The sequence below is a fragment of the Channa argus genome, chromosome 13, assembly GCF_033026475.1.
Source record: "Channa argus isolate prfri chromosome 13, Channa argus male v1.0, whole genome shotgun sequence".
In the NCBI taxonomy this organism is placed as follows: Eukaryota; Metazoa; Chordata; class Actinopteri; order Anabantiformes; family Channidae; genus Channa; species Channa argus.
The window spans coordinates 8,855,827-8,875,896 of record NC_090209.1 but is presented as its reverse complement, the minus strand read 5'-3'; the positions used below and the strand labels follow the sequence as shown (position 1 = coordinate 8,875,896).

The 20,070-nt window shown below is 41.1% G+C and overlaps 1 protein-coding gene across 1 annotated transcript in view; it reads right to left on the bottom strand.

The window, feature by feature from the left end:
* The window catches only part of LOC137140011 (cadherin-4-like), a 218,931-nt gene that overhangs the window by 46,823 nt on the left and 152,038 nt on the right, over positions 1-20,070 (bottom strand). Inside the window, exon 5 of the mRNA XM_067528015.1 lies at positions 16,285-16,482. Coding sequence (XP_067384116.1) covers positions 16,285-16,482 — 198 coding nt within the window. The remainder of the gene's footprint in view (positions 1-16,284; positions 16,483-20,070) is intronic.

The following is a 20,070-nucleotide window of genomic DNA, read 5'->3' as shown; positions in this document are numbered from 1 at the left end:
CAATATAGTGTTTATCACTCGAAGGCTATAGCTAAGGGTGGTAAAAGTTGTATTGTAGCATAACGTTTTCATTATTAAAACTTGTAAAACAGGGTGAACTCACCCTGAAAATGTGTAAATATGGCCACTCACAGACAATGTTTTTGTTCAGATTTGTACACAGCTGATGTGCAATACTTATTCTGGCAATCTAAAACAATAGTTTTGCCAAATGGTGAAAAGTTTTCATTCCTGAGCTCCAATAAATAGCTTAAAAAATATAGGATGACTCACCAGACTAGGATCGACCAAATTAAAGAAATCAACCTATTAGTCAATATATAAACAATTTCTGCAAGGGGTGAAAACTGTTACTCAAAGCCCCCTCTTAGCTGTATGGAGATGTATTGCATTTGTCACCTCATTCTTTCTAATTCTGGGCTGCAGCTTAATTGTTTTTGGCTGCAACAGGCAGCAGTACTAAGTGAAAAAAATGTACAGTACACTATCTGCTCAGAACCAGATGGCAGGCGGAATTAGCAACTACACTGTATGATGAACACTGTAGAGCATTTTGTCACTGAAGAGGACAATATTTTTGGAGAGTACATCAAATGTAAAAGAAGAGTGATGGTAAATGAGTATGAACCGTTGTAGTTTTATCAGTTTCATAAAAGGCTAGCTTGAGTTGGACAATGTAACACAAAAGATCGTTTTTCCATTTTTCAGCTCACCTAGAGCAACTGCACTTTTAATGCGTTAAATTAATTTGGCCCAGCTGATCAAAATGCATTTTATATGTAACTCTGCACTCGTAGCATGTAATGGCCAGACCACAGACACACATTTGTTATATTTTATACATTTTTCTATCCATCCAACCTTTGTCTTTAACCGCTTATCCTGTTCAAAGTTTTCCTGTTCAGGTTTACACCCTGGACGGGTCACCAGGCCATCTCAGAGCCAACCCAGAGAGACATACACAGACAGACAACCATTCATTAACACCTACAGAATGGGTAATTTAGAGTCTCCAATAACCTGACATGATTGTCTTTGGAGTGTGGGATGAAACCGGAGTACTCGGAGGAAACCCAGGTCAGCATGGGGAGAACATGCAAACTCCACACACCAAGGCCACAGCCAGCAGAAAGATTTGGACCATAGCCCTTCGAGCTGTGAGGCAGCAGTGCTATTGTGTTCTTTGTTCTTTCACTTGTTCTTATTTAGACAAGATTAGGTTGCAGTCAATTCCCTTGTGAATCCCCTGCAACCTTGTAATTTTGTTAAATTTTGATGAATCGCTTTTCTGCAAATTTGGCCTCTACTCTTTGCTTTCTCTGAATGTATCACCACAGAGCTGCTAATGAGGACTTGCTGATGTTAAAACCTGTGCACAAAGACAAATGATAGATCCAAATATGACTTAACGAGCCGGTGAACCCCAATTGCATAATGAAGAGACAGATCACTATGACAGTGGCTGTTGCAGCCACATCTATTGCAAGTGCTAAAAGAACCAGGTTGAGCTAAAGTTTCACTGCTACACTAATCAACACAACTAACTGAAAGATGCATACAATGCATTCTGTTCTTGCTCAGGGCATGTACTGTAAAGGTGCAGCCATTATACATATTATAAATAACCGTACTTTAAACTGTTGAAGTATGGCCATGATTGAATATAATCTGCAGTTTAGTAAGCACAGAGAACAGCAATTATCATATACAATGCTATAATGATCTTGAGGCAATGTGACTAAAGCAATTAACACAGATATATGCAACAGTCTTGGTGCTGGATATTCTTGCAAATTAATTGAAAAGAAAGTCAGAAAAAGACTTATTTTTGTTAAAGTCAATCGGTTTCACAATAGCTACATTTTCTCAAGATATAATAAAAATAACAGCTAAATCAGAAACAGGTGCTCCAAAGACACAAGTACAAAACACAGATAAATACATGCGCTTGTACTTAAAAAATCCATTTTATTTCCGATGCACTGACAGCTTCAGTATAAAGATAAAACTTACAAATAAAATGTAATTCTGTATTCTCTATTTTAAAGGCTTGTGCATTCTTAAGTGTGATAGTCAAAAGGAAAGCAAAGCAATTTAGTACATTTTAAAACATGTTTATACAACAGTCATAGAATAGAATAGAATGCTATTTGCGCAATTGTAAAAGTACAATGAAACTGAAATACAATCCCTCGCTGCCAGATAAGATAACAACAGAAACCATATATAGAAAACACTGCTAGGTACTCTAGGAAGAGTACATTGAAACGAGTAGATCAGAGGAACTTAACAAACAACATGTACAGATACACAAGGCATTGCTACCAGGTATTGCACTTTACTATTAGTTTTTTGTTCCCTTTCCATTTTTCTGATCTACATAAGGTAGAAGGACAATAATAGACGGCAGTTTCAACTGAAAAATAACCAGCTGCAACTTAGTGTGCCCGAGCATGATGCAAACATAAAGCACATTACAATCTGTGCTTAATAAATAGTTTGAGATAGGTATTACTTGAAATCACTTTTCATTAATTGGACAAAACCTTCAGTTTAAATGTATTTAAAGAAAACTGTCCTTTCAACATAAATCATCTTGCCATTTGGTGCATTGCATTGTCCAGGCAGCTTTAACCCATTGGTAAGTGTTGCTTTCTGTTGGCATTTCCAGAATCCTCAGACGTAAGTCAAACACAAAAATAAAAGAAACATCGAGATACATGCACACGGGCTTGGTAATTACAGTTGCTGCGCTGTAGTGCACCGGTGTCAGACAACAACACTGGTTCATTGAACATCAGAACAGTAACAGTAACAGTATGCTGTCAAGGATTTCATAGCTTTAAAGTCCAGCAAAAAGGCATAGCTACCATAATAGATACAGATACTGTACAGTATGTTATTCCAGCAGTACAGTAAATTATTGGCCAATGGATCACAAGTACACTAGTTAACTCTGAAGAGAAAGAGCTGCTACAAGAAAAAAAGGGTTGTAGGAGGCACTGCATATCACATATACACCCCATCTGTCAAACGCACTCTAGTGCATTCACAAAGATAAAAAGACACAGTGTGTGAGTCAGCAAAGTGTCTGCATTAAGAGCTTTCCTGTGGCCTTTTTAAAACACCGACTTTTGCGGCAGCTTTGATGTCGAGCATTGTATCTCTTCAAAAGGTAGGGCAGGACTGATGTTGAGTAACTCAGTGTGAAGTTGGAGTTTTCAAAAAGGCACTTACTACCTTAAACATAAAACAGAAAGTGCATAAAATCTTGTATTCATTGGTTGGGGAGGATTGCATGAAGTCTGAATGAACCTGTGGCTTCATGTTTAAGAAGTAGAGTCTTTGACCACATTTACATAAGGCAAGCTACAGTAAGTCTGAAAACACTTTGTGTGTGTGAGAAAAATAAACGTCTTTTTAATTATGTTAATTATTTTTAATTATAATAATGTCTGTTTTTTTATTATGTTATTCCCATCAGCACTAAGTTTTTTTGTGCTAATTAGCATGTGACAATTTAGTATCTGCGATGGTAAACATTTAACCTGCTAAAACTTCATGTTAGTTGTGTCATTGTGATCATGTTATTATGCTGGTGTTAACAATTAGCTAACAGTAGTGACACTGCCTCACAGAGCTGCTAGAGTGACAGGTCTCATTAGGTTATTATTCATAACAAAACAAGTAACGTCTTTTCTTTGAAACAGCTGAAAAAGGCAGACGTCTTTCTTCTTTGGGTCAACAAAATTTTGCACTGCTCTGCAAGTCTCAGATGCATTTTCAGATTTATAGAAAGGAAAGAAGGAGAATAGAGGGCAGAAAGATGCATTTTTACATTTACAGTATCTGGCTTAGTGGGCTACGTAAGCCTGTGACAGAATGAAATGAAGAGATAGTGTGCTTTATGTGCTTTTGTGTTATTGGAATGAGAGCTGGAAGTGATGCAGGTGAGATTATTAAAAGTCCTTCCTTCACATTAGTGAAAATAACATGGAGTAATGGAAGTTAAGCAGTGAATGACTTTTCCAATTATTGGAGTGTGAAAGGAGTCTGGTCTTTAATAGCACAGGCTTATGGCAAATTAGAGGTGCTATTCTCCCCAGAGGTAACAATGGAATGACTTGCCCTCCTCACTCTCTTCTTCCAGGCAGGGAGAATGAAAATAAGGCAGCCATTGTAGTGGCAGACAAAGAGCGGCCGCACCCTTTAGCTTTGGCTTAAGCAGGGTTAGTGTTTGAGGGCTCACATCTCACTACCACCACCACTCCCCGCCCCTCGCCCCCTCTCTCTTCCTCAGTCACTCTCTTTCATTAGGGGATTGATTAAATTGTGAAATCAAGAGTGTGATGGATGCATGAATGAGTTCTCCGGTCCCTCCCTCAGGCTTTGACAAGGACAATATCAAGGACCCCCTGTTACTCCCTTTTCCTTCCTCATCCCTTCATCCCCAGGAAACCCAATCTGTATAATTGGAGTAAAGAGTGCTGGAGACTTGTAGAGGAGAGGACCAAAGGGAGAGAGAGAAAGAGAAATTGTTACGGTGGCAAAAAAATAAAATAAAAAATCTGCTGCTACTGCATTTTCTCCAGCCATTAGCCACAAACCCACCACGAACACACATACACACACACAAACATTTTTGCACTGTCCACCTTTCTCCACCCCCCACAACCCATTTTCTTTTAATTCTAACTTTTTAAACCCATCAGGCAGCAGTGAAGAGTGGCAATACAGACTAGAGTGAAATGGAGGGAAGAAAAAGTGAGGAGAATTCAGCATGTGGGATAAATGGAAGTGGCTGCGAACTGACTGCATCAGCAGTACTCTGTAGCAGACCATGAGCCCTTTTGGCTAGAAACGTCAAGACAGTGTAGAGAAGTTGCCAGGATGTCTTTGAGTGGGCATCTGTCTGACTGGATGGATCTGTATTGTGAAAAAGAGGATAGCAATACTTCCCTCATGACCAGACATGTGACCTTTGTGCTGATGGAATACATTTTTCTTTTTTCTTTATAGAGAAAAAACCCAGTTACATCATTGCACGGACACCAGTTTCCAGTGGACACAGCTGAAGGGCTGTTTGGAAGCGAAAGCACAAAATTCATTCTTTCCACTCTACAGGGACAAACACTTCGGAGGAATCATGAGGTAAACAGATGTCTGCGGACCCAGATGTGAGTGTAAATGCGAAGGAGGAAAGGTGTTCAGGTAGGGGCGAGAGCAGCATGCGCGTTTGATGTTGACTGGAAGGCTGACAAAATGGGCTGCTCCCTGCCAAGCCTGCCCCTGCCAAGCACAGGCAGAAACTGAAGAGGGGCCGGACCTTGCCATGCTGCTGCTGGGTGTTTTGAAAAGTTCCACGTTCACATGTACACGAACAAAAAACACAGGCACACACTTGCTCGCTGGTGTGCACGAACGGACACACCGTCGCACCACAGCTTCTTAGTGTGTGTCAGAATGTTTCCCAGGATGTTCTGGCTCCCACTAACCAAGCGAGGGATTCTGCTTGGCAAACTCCACCTCAGCAAGAGTCCAGCTGTCGTCTTGACAAATGAACCCTGGAAGAGTGAGGAGGTGTGTGTACGTTTGTGCAGCCATTCATGTGTGTCTGTGGTTTCATGCTTGTGTATTTTCGCTGGTACACGTGCATCATAAAAATGACATGCAGATGGCTGACGTTTTTTTTTTTTTAAATGCAAGCTGGCCTGTCTTTCCTTGATTGATATAGATCAGAAAATGGATCAGTGCCAGCAGAGGTCAGTTATACAAACTTTTTCCTCTTCCCAGAAGTCATCAGGAAAACATTGCTGAAAATGTGGAAGTGTCCCAGCTGCTCCAGCCGCCTGGCCTGATACTGAGCCCTTTTTAAAGTGACACTAACTATATACAAGTAGCCACCAGTACAAATTACCCTATTTAAAAAAGCATTTTGCACAGGCTCAGTTGAACCATAACATTGTCCCCTGTATGCTGCGATGCCAGGCGCTGTGCAAAGAGCTATGCATCACTCTGATTTTATGAACAATATGGGATGCTAAAGCTTTTATAGAGCGTTAGTAGGAAATGTTCTTTTCTCCAGGAAATGAAGAGCAAATAAAAATGTGTAAAGCAGCATCAGGGAGTATTGGCCAGAAAAACTTCTAAGTGAGAAGCAATGAGAAACCTGCAAAGTTAAAGAATGAGTTATAAAAAAGTCGCAACTTTTTATCTGGTGTTAAACAGTTTATCTTAGGAGGTGTTTCATCCTGAGATGCTTTAAACGGTTTCATTGCGCAGTGAGGAATTTCATTACACACACAGCGCTGATGTATGCTTGGTTGTAGCAGATCTTTTGGTGTATCTGTGCTTCTGTGTGAATGTGAGTGTTGTGTGGTTAGAGGGTTTTACCCACATACAAAAACATGATCACCCCATGACGGCATCCATTATAGCTACATGAAAAGATTCTGACAGAGGCCTTTCATTGTAAAATGACAAAATAAATAGGATCAGATTATTCTGGGGCAGGCCTCAATTTTGATTTCCCTCACATTTTACCTCCAGTGAAGAAAGAACCAAAGAGAGGAAAATGGAAAAATACAAGCACATTAAGTGAGATTAGAGGTTTTTTTTTTTTTTTACATCACATGACTTGCATCCAAAATCGCGTCAATTCAATTCAATCACATGCCCGAGGACTTTTCCCCTCGCAATTACTCTTTTCTTCCATTTCCTCTAAATGTTGTTGCGTTGTGTTGAATCAGATTTTATTTTTTTAAGCTTGTCTCTCAGGCAAACATTACTGAGAAGAGGTGGGGGAGACTTGGTGGGCTGACTAAATGCCTTGTCTGTCCTTCTGTCTGCTTGGTCTTCTCGTCTGCTTGCATGTTTCCCTCTGTAGCTACTATTCTGCTCTACTGTCATTTTGTCCCTCTGTTTGTCTGTCTGTTATAACATGTCTGTCAACCTGTCCTTTCTATTTGAATGACCTTGTCTCATATCACTAACAACAACTGCCACCCACACTCCTCCCATTTCATCACTGGTCCCCTCCTCCCCTGTGTCCCCTCCTGAATATCTTTCTTCCAATTTCATTGCACATTATTTTTTCATGTCTTTGGAGGAACAGAAATTCTTGGCTCTTCTTCATCCTACTGATCCACAGGGTCTGTGGAAGTCAACCTCCAAGGGACCAGACAGAGGCTGTTTGTTAAGCTGTTATTTATCTCCTTCATAAAGTCCTCCTCATCTCCTATTAAAGAGCCCAGAACTGTTGCCCTTGACTCACACATAACTCTTGTGTCTTTTGGTGAGATGATTTACTGTTTAATTTAACACCAACTGAACCCAAGAGGGAGCCTGCCTGGTGCTGCCTGATGTCATATCAGAGAGGAATTTGTTGGGAGGGACTTGTGCGTGTTTCTTCGTGTGTGTATGAGTGAGTGGGTGGATGAGGCCGTTTTTTTTTTTTTTAGTTGTTGTTTGTTTTATTACTGTAAAGCCTTAGTAGTAGAAGCTCTGGGCCTGGTTGTGTACAACAAGGTCATGGCAGGAAATATTTCTCTTGAAAAATGAATCATAGCTGAGTATGCCTGATGAACATGTTTACCAAGACTTCACACCACTAATTTTAAAATAATGAGATATTAAACAGTGAAAATTACATTTCAGTCTCACTTCCCTAAACACAAGACGAAACAAAGGCCAAATATTTGAACATGGTAACAGTTTCTTTTTTTCATCAATACCAGGAGATTGTAGGAGACTCTATTTCCTGGGGCTGATGAATGTAATTACATTGATCTCACTAATTTCATTAGAGAAAAGGAAATGAGGTTCATAAGGCATTTGTTACATGCAAAGACAAGACTATATTACAAAGAGTAGGCGTCTGGCTCTTTGGCTTTCCTTCTCATTGAGGAGAAACAACAATAAGAACTAATTGTACATAACTGGAGCTGTCAAAAAATCCACAAAACCTTTCCCTTTTAGTTCACAATGCCATCAACCACATCGTGACATGAGATATTAATGTACCCCCTGGTGTTCAACTTGAGGGTACATTAAAGTCCTCTTTTAAATACCCAGTCTCACACTATTCAGGAGATAGTTAAATAACTTTTATGGGCAAATGTTTCATTAATGATCTGACCTATCCAAATAGATGAGAGCAAGCATATTTCATCACAAAGGCTCTTTTTTTTCTTGGGTAGCGACTACCCATTCTATGAGAATACTTTGTCTGACCTCATAGATAGTTCAATATTACAGTATAACATATTACAGTAACAATATAATTATGAGATCTAGATACCAGAATAAAACATGGTGCCTCTTCATTACTGTAAAATGTGCTCAGATTAGATTCCAGTTTTAAAAAATTGCGTGAATGATTATGGTGCAGTGTATATCATGGAATCAAAAGTTCCAGCATTGCACTTTAGCCGCTATACAAAATTGATTCACTGCCCCGAGACTCTGCAGAAATGGTAGAAAACCAAGAGCAAATGAAACGTGGATGTGATTGTTTGCTGGGATGTGCTGGGCTTGGTTATGTTGGGTTATGTAGTTGTTATTATTTCTTCATGGTTATCAACCTATTGTTTAAACTAGTCTACTAGTGGTCTACTGCTTCTTGAACAACTTTACCCTTTTCCTGTGGTTAGTTTTGTACCTTATTAAAGTTTAAGTAGAGGTTCAGTCTCAAAATTACAGGAAACTTTATAGTATTGTACTTTGAAGCAGGTTGGATGGTGGCGTGAGGACCAATTTTGCTCAACTGGAAAAAGTCTTTAGACATAATATTATTTGCACATCTACACATTCTGGACACAGCCGTGGCTGAAACTGAAGATATGTTTTCAAATTAAAATCTGGACCTGATGAAGGGAGTAAATTACCTTCTCTTTCAGAGTTGTAATCTTTTCTACATCTGTCATTTTTGAATCCCCAACAGCTGCTTGCAGACTAAACACTCAGGCAGACTTGATATTAAAGTCCTTGTTTCAAAATCCATGTTTCTTAAAATATTCACTAGGAGGTAACCCTCTCTACTGTTTACAGTTATGTCAAAGGATATCTGGGCACAAAGTGATTAAAAAAATGTTTGCTGCAAGAATTTAAGTTCCTTTGTTACTGCAGATTAATCTCCATCGCTGCACTATACCACAGAACCGATCTCAAAACAAAAAAAGGATTTCTCCTAAGCTGTGGCAGTGCTAAAACAACAAATGCACAAACAGATTAAAACTTCAACAACGGAAACTGAAGTGTGTGACGGTAACATTGTGGCCCCTTGACATGTTTTATTACACTCCCACACTACATAGACTAGATCTGGCCCTGACTTTTCCCCTTGAGTTGACCAAGGTCTTTCTTTCCTTTTCCTGCTTCTTCCCTTCTTCATCCTTTAGAGGAGGGCTATACATATCTGAAAAAAAAGTTCATTGTTTCTTGCTTTACTTCCCTGACTGGGTGAAGTTGAGTTTGTATGTGTGTGTATTAAAGCTGTATGCCTGCCAAGAGAAAAAAAAAAAAAGACTTGCAGTGCACAAGAACATTGAAACAATACAAAACAAAACATAGCCCTGAACAAAATATGCTTTTACACATATGCAGCAATGAACACCCTGTACAGTTCATGTGCTTGATAGACTTAGTGAAGCCACACATCTGATTGTTTTCACAGCCTGAATTTATTTAGCCCTAAGAGTTCTGTACAGATCTACATTTATAAAGCGTTCCATATGGGCAGCAATGTGGTTTCCTAGTGACCGAGCTTTGGATCCTTAAATACTCACACCCCTGCATTTTTACATCCTGCGGTTTCAATGGTGGAGTATGTAAAAAAACAAACAAACCCCCCCAAAAAAAAAAAAAAAAAAAAAAAAATAGACAAGATGGAGTCCTGTTTTCTGGCTAAGCATTTCTCCTCTTTGTTCAGGGATAAAGCAGATATGCGACCAAACAAAACCCCAAACAATGAGCATATACAAAGGCAACAACATGGCACATGTGCTTTAGTAAACCTTTGTTTGCTGCCTGTGTAAGATGAGTAATTTTTCTCTGTGCCTGTGTATGTGTGTGGAAGTTTGTTTGTGATTGGGTTTGTGTGAGCTTGTGAGCGTATGTCTCAGCAGGAGGGAGTGGAAAAGGATGAAGGCGGCAGACTGGAGCAGGGCTGGTGTTGGCCGGGTAGTGGGGTGGCAGATGCCAGAAGGCTTCATTAGACTTGAGGGAAGAGGCCGTGAACAGCAGTTCTCCGGGAAGTCTATCAGACCTAAACACAAACACAGACATGCCTCTAATCCTGGTCTAGTCCTACATTCCCTCGTTCTCTCTTTTCTTTTCTTTTTCCTGTCTTTGTCAGTCATACCCACCCATCTCATTCTCCCTTCAAATTCTCCAAAGCGATCAGCTCCAGCTCCAGGTCGCATCTACAGGATGTTGCTTTTTCTTCCTCCTCACTTTCAGACTTTTTTCCTTTTTTGTCCTTCTTTCTGGTGTTTTTGTTGTTGCCGTGTCTGTCAGTGAAGCGGAGCAGTCATTAATCAGTGGTAAATGTACGCAGAGGAGATAGCAAACACCACTGAGGGGGGCGGAGGGGGGGATTGTTCGAAAAACGCTTTTCTCAACATGCTCCGCAGAGAGAAATGTAGACACTGGAGCACAGGTGCTGCAGAGAGTGCAATAAACAAAACCAGATGCAGTGAAACACGCACCAAATCAGATACAAATGTCTGCATTTTGTGCATTGATTAACGTCCAGGCTGAAAGCTACTACCAGGAAATAACTGCCTACAGCAAATTAATAATACAAACGAGCTGTCCATCAAAATGCAGGATATCAAATGAAACTCATTCTATTCAGTCAAATGCAGGCTTTGGATGACTTCTGATTTATTTAGCTTTGTGCTGTCACTGCCGGCGTTTCTCTTTATGGTATTTCTGTCAATATAATACTCTGTGATTACTGGGGGATGCATTTTTTCAGAATATCTGGCTTCTCTGTCTCAAGGACAGCCGGCAGACAGAAATATTTTCTACCAAAGACATATTATCCAATAAAACAACAGTTTAGATGAAATTGCAGTTATTCTCACATCCCTTATTTCAGCTCTCAAAATAAATGTCTTCGCTCTCAAAATAATATCTCTGTTAGACAAATACTGCAGGATTACCCAGAGCGCAGGATTTTTAGGGAGCGAGTCAACAACAGGTTATTCAGTAGAAGTGAAAAGCTATAAAGACTGTGGACGAGGACAAAAATTATGCAAACTGCGAACAATCTGAAGGAAAATTATGGTGATAAAAGACACTGATGTTGTAAAAAGTGGTTGTTGAACTGACTGTAGATGTCTAGATAAGAGCCAGTCTGTCCCATGTAAGGGTACAGATAATGGGAAGTGCTCACATTTCATGTTTTTTGTCACACTTATTCACTTTCTTGTCTGACACAAGATGAAAAGCTCAATACTACTAGCTACAACCAGGAGATGAGTAGCCTGTAGAAGTGAGCTGATATATTACCTTTGGCCAGAGCTAAGATAGCGGTTTCTTGCTGCCTTTATTGTTTATGTTAAGCTGGGCTAGTTGTGTTTGGCTGTAGCTTTGAGTAAGAACACTGAACACTTGTAAGCGGATTTCTAAAAATGGCATACTATTCTATGAAATGCTTGCTAATTTGCAGCATGCCTGCTGTATAGTCAGATACAATATTTAAAAGCAATGACCTCACTATGACCTCACCTGCACCAGGAACTCTGGCAGACCAAAAGCACATTTTTCTTTTCTACACAGGTAAGTTTCAGTGTCCAGTGTTTTCGTAGATTTAGAGAAAGAGTATGATAGGGTGCTGAGAGAGGAGCTGTTGTATTGTATGAGGACGTCTGGAGTGGCTGAGAAGTATGTTAGAGTGGTGCAGGACATGTATGAGAGCTGTAAGACCGTGGTGAGGTGTGCTGTAGGTGTGACAGAGGAGTTCAAGGTGGAGGTGGGTCTGCATCCAGGATCGGCTGTGAGCCCCTTCTTGTTTGCTCTGGTGATGGACAGGCTAACAGATGAGGTTAGACAGGAATCTCCATGGACTATGATGTTTGCAGATGACATTGAGATTTGTAGTGAGAGCAGGGAGCAGGTGGAGGAAACTCTAGAGAGATGGAGGTCTGCTCTGGAAAACAGAGGAATGAAGCTTAGCCGCAGTAAGACAGAATACATGTGTGTGAATGAGAGGGACCCAGATTGAACTGTGCGGTTACAGGGAGCAGAGGTGAAGAAGGTGCAGGACTTTAAGTACTTAGGGTCAATGGTTCAGAGCAACGGAGAGTGTGGAAAAGAGGTGAAGAGGCGAGTGCAAGCAGGTTGGAACAGGTGGAGAAAAGTGTCAGGTGTGTTGTGTGATAAAAGAGCATCAGTAAGAATGAAAGGAAAAGGCAGTCATCCACGGACCACAGGGTGAGTGGTTCGATCCCCGGCCCTGGCTATATTTCGAAGTGTCCCTGGGCAAGACCCTGAACCCCTAACAGCCCATTCCCCTCCCCAGCTGTGCAGTGCTGGTCCAAGCCCAGTAGAAATTGGGGAGGGTTGCGTCAGGAAGGGCATCCGGTGTAAAAACTGTGCCAAATCAACATGCGGACAATGATCCGCTGTGGCGACCCTGAACTCACGGGATAAGCCGAAAGGACAAAAAAAAAAAAAAAATAAAAAGTGAGAATGAAAGGAAAGGTGTTCAAGACGGTGGTGAGACCGGAGATGTTGTTCAGCTTAGAGACAGTGGCACTGAAGAAAAGACAGTAGGCAGAGCTGGAGGTAGCAGAGCTTAAGATGTTGAGGTTCTCTGTGGAGTGACGAGGACGGACAGGATCAGGAATGAGAACATCAGAGGGACAGCTCATGTTAGATGTTTTGGAAAAAAAGTCAGAGAGGCCAGGTTGAGGTGGTTTGGACATGTTCAGAGGAGAAACCGTGAATAGACCAAAGAGGAGATTTATGGATGTAGTGAGAGAGGACATGAAGTTAGATGGTCTGAGAGAAGAGGATGCAGAGGACAGGGTTAGATGGAGGCCCATGATTCGCTGTGGCGAGCCCTGAAAGGGAACAGCCGAATGAAAAGAAGAAATTTCAGTGTCCAGTGCAATCAGGCACTTTACTGGACAAACTTGCATTCATACCAGAGCGTACTCAGTGGCTAAATTGTTTCATCAGCATTTTGTTCATTTTTCTGGTACTGGTTGTTCTAAAAGGGGGTTAAGAGCGTCTGGTGGGAGGAAAGTGGGGATGGTTACGTTGAGTCTTTATTTACCCAAGCAAAAGAAATCAATGCCTCCCTGCCGTAGGAGGAGTGCGTGGCTCAATGGAAGGTTTCAGAAAGCCTTTGTGAAAAATCAATGTTCCTCACATACTATTGATGGCTGTTTGCCTGCAGAACAGAGAGAAAGACAAAGAACACCTGTTTATTGTGAAATATGCCCCACCCCCCTCGTTTTAGCTTTTCTGCATCCCTTCCTACCTGTGTTTTCTCTAGAATAGTCTTGTATTTCTGTTTCCGGCCTCTTTGCTAGATTTTTATTTTTTTCTTTTATGAGAAGTCCTGCATTACTCATACCTATTTGTTGCAGGGGAGCACAACAGAGCTGTGGCTGGGGTTGATATCACCAGGCTACTTTCAGTACAACTCTGTGACACTAGAGGGTGAAAAGGCAGTAACGTTAGGTCTGAGCGTAGCACCATGCACACTACATCTTGATGTACAGGGGAAAAGTCTGAAGTGCTGGAGCAATTATTTCAGCGCTGCTATTAATAAAAAGCAGTCAATAACGTCTTGCTAGGCTCTGACACAGTCTTGGCTTAAGAGAGCGATGGGAGTACAGTTCTGCCAACACTTCACGAAGCAGTCACCATTTCCCTCGAGCCATGTCAGGTTGCGGGCACAGAGGCCAGTCAGTAAGGCCTCCGTCCTGACACCTGCCCAATCCGGTGCAGGCCTGATCAAAGCGACAGTGTTGCGGACCTGTGGAGATGCAGGTGAGGGCTGCTGTCACCCTGCCAGTCCAACTGATGGCAACTTGGTCAGGGCAGAGAGAAAATCGGTGGAATGGCGGGGAAGGCCACTGCCTGCATGTCACTCAGTGCTGCGCTGGATGACAGAAAAGCCCATTAGGAAAGGGACCGACTTCACAGGCCATTAGTGGAGGCATCACACAGCCACAGCGCACTGAGCACAGAGCACAGAGTAATGGCACAGTTGGAGAGAGACAGGTTTAGAGATGAGAGACAGAAAGACCGCAAGCTCTGTTTTCCAACAAGTCTCACAGAAAAATTAAAGTTGTGATTAACATATTAAATATCAGAAACGGAAAAAGTCTTCACATTGACGTTGACAGATTTCTTTTTGGTTTTGAGTTAAGGAACTAAAACAGATGTAGATTAGCCTCAATTCTCAACTGAGGACCAAAGAGCTGATGTTAGTGGACTAAAGACTTAAACAATAAGTACGATAAAATCACTCCTATGCCATTCAGTCCCCAGAGCTGTCTCCTTGTTAAATCTCTAGTTCTTAGTATAGCCCTTCTTGCCCTCCAGCCATCATTAAAGAGAAACATGGGAGCCTGAGAGCCCAACAGAGGCATCAACATGCATCACTTCTCCTCTGCTCTGAATGCTCCTCTCTCAGCAATCCACCAGCCCCTGACGGGCCTATTTACTGCATAAAGTGGATTGTGTTTGGCTGCAGACGATACTTCCAAATGTTCCTTTGATACCCTCTCTATATCACCCTGCCCCGTCCCCTCTGTTTTTCTCTGGTTTCGGACCAGATCAGAACTGTCTGTCCAGTTTATGGTTGGTGTAGCACTGCTGAAAGGCTCAGTGGGCTCATATGAAAATGCCAGACTTTGCCAGGCTGACGGGACACACTCCAGCTGTAGAAGCACTCCAACTCCAAAACAAAGACTTACAGACTTTCCCCTTTTTTGACTCGATGTTTTTGTTTCACTATAAAAATGGAGAATAAAAAAAGTTTCCTTCAAGCAGCTCTCCAGGCTTTTCCCTGAGGATTAGATGAAAACCGTGTAGGAAAACAAAGAACAGAAACAAAAGGGGAAAAAAATGCACAAAAATGCTTCTTTTGCACAATTTAAGACCCAAAAGAGATAAACTGTGAGAGTTTTGTAAACACAGAGAAAAAGCTGATGACTAGATATTCCAGATAAAGTAGGAGCAGGGAATGAAGCGGCAGCCTCTGGAATGATGTTTTTTGATGAATTACAGCAAGCACCATAAGCTTAGAGCCTACAGCTTTGCTATGAGAGAAGAAAACTAAACATTCTGTTGTGACAGAATCTGTGAATTTTCCATTTTCTGCAGCTCAAACCTTTGCACAACAGCACATTTACACAAACATATTTATTCATGTTTTTTTGCTCCCTTTGACAGACTCGTATAGGCTCGACCTCCAACCTTCATCATGTTGTGTTTATATTTGTACAGAAATTAAATTTGCCCTGATGGGAGTCAGTAGATTTTGCTACATCCCAATCCTGAATGCTAAATGAGAACAGGTTTATTGAATGCTGATTAGGCTTCAGCAGCTGAGATGTTCGCACTAACATATCTCTAGGCCTTCAGAAAAGGATGCACACAGGGACGCACATGCAGGATGATGCTACGGTCAAGCCATTTTTCAAGTTGTTACCTGTGATTTATTTGAGTTTCAAACTATCGTGTCCTTACTGGGGCATAGTGGAGGAACCACTGTCGTGCTCTTTTGGGGCCGAGAATAGCAATTTCTCAAATGCTCTCCTTATATCTCACAAGAGGCACAGAGTTATGACTTCAGTAAAGATTCTGTGACAAATTGTATTGTTACAAAAGAGCTATAAAAATATTATTGAACTTCAGGCAACCTTTCTGAAATGGCCCGATAAAGTAAAGAAAGGATGCATAAAGGAGCAGAAATAATCATTCTTTTCACTGTGAACCCAATGGACCTCACACAGAGGGAGAGTTTAGCTGCTTAGCTGTTTTAAAGCTTGCTCTGTGTCTGAAGGGAAAACTTCCAAAGGCCAATCAAGGCTGTTTAAATACCTTAAGATTTTGTGGCTATAATTACATCAGGGGAACACAACATAATCATCAGTGAGGTTTTGAAGAACAAACCAGTTATGCTAATGTATTTCTGTTCTTTATCATTGTCTATCGCACACCCCCAATCAGTGCCGTTAGCTGTGAAGTGCCCTCAAGAAATCCCAGCTGTAAATTCAGAACAAATAAGTGATGCAGCCCATCAAATCTGTCACTTACGCTGACGAGCATCTGAGGGAACGGTCCTCGAGAATTTTCTGCCACGTTGATCGGTGGGATCACCCAGTCCCTCTTCTGCCTCCGTAGACCCTTGGAGCTGTTTAGGCCAGACCTCAGGAACATGATGACAGGAGGTGGTTCTGGGAGTGCCTCCTTCTTCTCTTTGCTCTCAGCGACTTTCCCCTCCTCCCTTGTGACCTTGAAGACAACACATGGCTTTATTTGGGAAGCTGGATGTGCTGTTAGCAAGAACAGATGCAAAGCACAGATCCTTTCAGACTCAAAGCAGAATTTCATAGGTCAACAGTAGTGACATTTTGTTAATCAGATTAAAAAGTTATTTCTAAAATCGTTGGGAACTGTGTGAATAACAAATATCACATTTATTTAAGATACTTGGTGATTCTGTGTTAACCACCTGGCAATGTCAAGTTGCCAGGTGTGGATGTGCGGCAGGAGACCACAACTCTACCGAAAGGGCTGCTCCTACACCTGATCCTAGTACTTCATCATGCAGCCAATTATAGTTAGTGGGTCCCTAAAATAATGGATGAATAATGCTATCATGCACTGTAAAAGTAAAACAAAGCTAATGTTGCTCAAAGACAGTTTGTAAAAATTGAATAAGGTACAAAAATCATGGAACACATTGGTGTAGTTACTGTGGTTCCAATGGTCAATTGTAGCCTTGGCTGCCAGCTGGCTAAAACCACATTCATTTTCAGCTTAGATGACAGTGGATAACACAAAAACTGGTGGACCTCCTACAGTAGCTGTATAAAAGTCAAAGATCAATGCCTTTGGGTTGTCCCTTGAGGGGTCGCCGGAGCGGAACGTGTTCCGCACATTGATTTGGGATTCATTTTTACGCTGGATGCCCTTCTTGCCACAACCCTTCCATTTTGTCCGGGCTCTGGACCAGCACCAGGGTGGCTCTTGTTGGCTGGGTGGGGACACACCTGGTGAGGTGGAATTCCAACCCACAGCCTTCTGCACCCCAACCCAATGCTCTACCCCTGAGCCACCAGGCCCCCGGTTTATTAACTGTATAAAAGTATTTTTGTTTATAAGTCTGTTTGTTAAAAGGAGAATGTTTCGAGCAGCTCTTTGGCTGTGCATTCATCCTTCTGCGTTATATGCATGTATGTATAATTTGTAACCTACAGTCCTTCTGTTGTCTGTTTGGTGAGAGAGATTGTATGCTGTTGCTATGGCAACAAAGTGCATGATGGACATGCTGTATTTTGAATCCAAAACACTGAATGGACCCACTCACCCATGAATTCAGTCATTCATTCATTTATTGACTCACCAACTGAATTTTTTAAAATGGCTGTCATTTAGTGGTTTGTTATATAGCATTTTAAGCTAAAGGGACCTGAATCATCACTATGACTGTAAAATACAACTAAGTATGTTGTTTGTAAAGGCAGGCAAAAAAGACACATTATACTTATACGTCACACTTCTTGTGTGTGCTGTGATTTGCTTGACTTCAAACCTACTAGAAATGCACCCTTACTTCACCTCAGTCTGATTTCTATTAAAACCATCTCAAACTTGAAAAGGGAAAATAAAATGCTTCATTAAGCTATCTCAGCATTTTAAAAGAACATAATCTATAGTCTCTAGTGTGGCATATACTGTACAGGCAACAAACACAATGTGTGAAAAGTTAAATAAAATCCCAGTATATGTGCATATATGTGAAAGGCACCATAAACTTCAGACTTTGTCATTTACACCGAGTATAAAAAGCCTATAAACTGAGAGAACGTCTTAAGTTGAATTTACAACCTCTTTGGGTAGATAGTGACAGGTGAATCACAGACACACACTTCAATCATATGCTGTTCTCCCATCACACACTCCCTGAACACACTCCCTGCAGGCAAAGAGAAATGACCACCACAAACCTGTCTTTTTGAAAGATGCTCAAATAAGAAGATCTGAAATGAGCCCATTTTCAATCACCTCATGAACATTAACCTGCTCACGAGCTAGAAGATCTACATCATATCACCAGTCTAAATGATTTTCATTTTTCAAGTATTTTATGTGGAAATACTGCAAAACACATGAATGTGAACTACAGAGATTCTACTTCATTACAGATGCCTTTAAACAAACAAAGGAATAAAAATACAGTGCGATTGCATTCCCCCAGTCATATGAGTTGTTGAGAAACCTGAATGCAGATCATTTTAAATGATTGTTTTCAACTACAGTACCTTATACATATTAATGTTTACATGTCAAGGTTATTCAGGGTCCACCATCTTAAGGGTTTACTTTCTAACCACATTGTATACCCGGGGCTGTAGTAGATGCGCTGCGCATAGTGATCTAAATAAACAAGCTGGAGAATTTTTCTTCTACAGCAACTTTACGAACATATCTCAGGGTTACAAGCCAGTAAAAACATGCCAAGAATTCGGTCACAAACATCATTGCTGAAGCTATGCATCACTTGCACACTCTGTCTCAATCACATTCCCCCGAGCTACCCCTTGCTCCTGCGCTCCCTCTGCCCTTCTCTTACAGTGTTATTGTTTTTCTCAGTCTTTCCCCTCCCAGTCAGTGGGTCCTGACAGCTTGTCTCAATAACAGTGATTCCTCAAGCACTGGGCTGTGTTAGGCTGATGGTGCACCAGCAGGTAAAACAGCAGCACAGAAGTTCACCTACCAAACAGTCCTACAGTACCACCAAGCCCCAGCACATTCAGACTTCATATCTTTGTCATTGCTGTCTCAGGGGCAGAAACAGAGAGAGAACATTTATTCCCTTTATTCAACCTTTATTTCTAGAGAGTTGTCCAAGGATAGCAGTTCACACTCTCATTTAAGGGAAGAGTGTATAACTAAAGCACAAAATAGAGAAAGAATTCAAAGCAGACAAGCAGAAATTTGAAGCAGAGCACAGCACTAGTGATTTAAAATCAACCTTCAACACGTTGTTCAGATGTAAGCATTGCAGCCGTAACAGTAGTGAAGAGTAGAATAAAAAAATTTGCTTGAGGTAATTTAACCTCAGTTACTGCTGCAGTGTATTCCGTCAGAGGAGAGCAAAACGTTTACAGACATTTTTGTCGGAGGCAGCACAAAGCACTGTGCAACTAGAATTAGACACTTACGTAAGTCTGACTTAGTGAAGGTTTTACCTTTCTGTAGAAGGGATACAAGACATATACAATTTACACTTCAATTAAGAAGTAACATTTAGTTTTACCAACACCAGCTCATGCCTCAATGCCCATGTGATTAGTGCTTAATTTAAAGTCTGAACTATTAAAAACACAGTATGTCTAGCACTGCGAGTATCTAGCCTTTGTATTTGATTAAGCACTGTAGCTGATCTTAAGTCTTGGATTAAAAAGTGAACCAACAGTTGATTCGTATTCACATGTGACTGTCAGAAATGGCTTGCTCCGGATATGAAAAACAGCATTTTTCTATAGCTTTACTTCAAATGCTGAATAAAGTAGCCCTCAAAAAGAAGAACTGTGTAATCGTGATGTAACTGTGCACTTTACTACTATTGTGTTACACAAAGAGAATGAGCACTGATGCAAGACAGAGTGTGTGGAAATGAAAAAAACAAAAAACAAAAACAAAAACAATTGGAAACCACTCACTAGAAATGATGGAAAAATGGCTCAGTTTCATTACAGTAAAGAAAAACAGTCCAACCAGAGAGTGGAGAAAATGTATGCTCTATGTCTCTATACATGTACGTAGAGGGGTGTGTGTGGTGCATGTGTGTGTTGATGTCAGAATACAATAAAA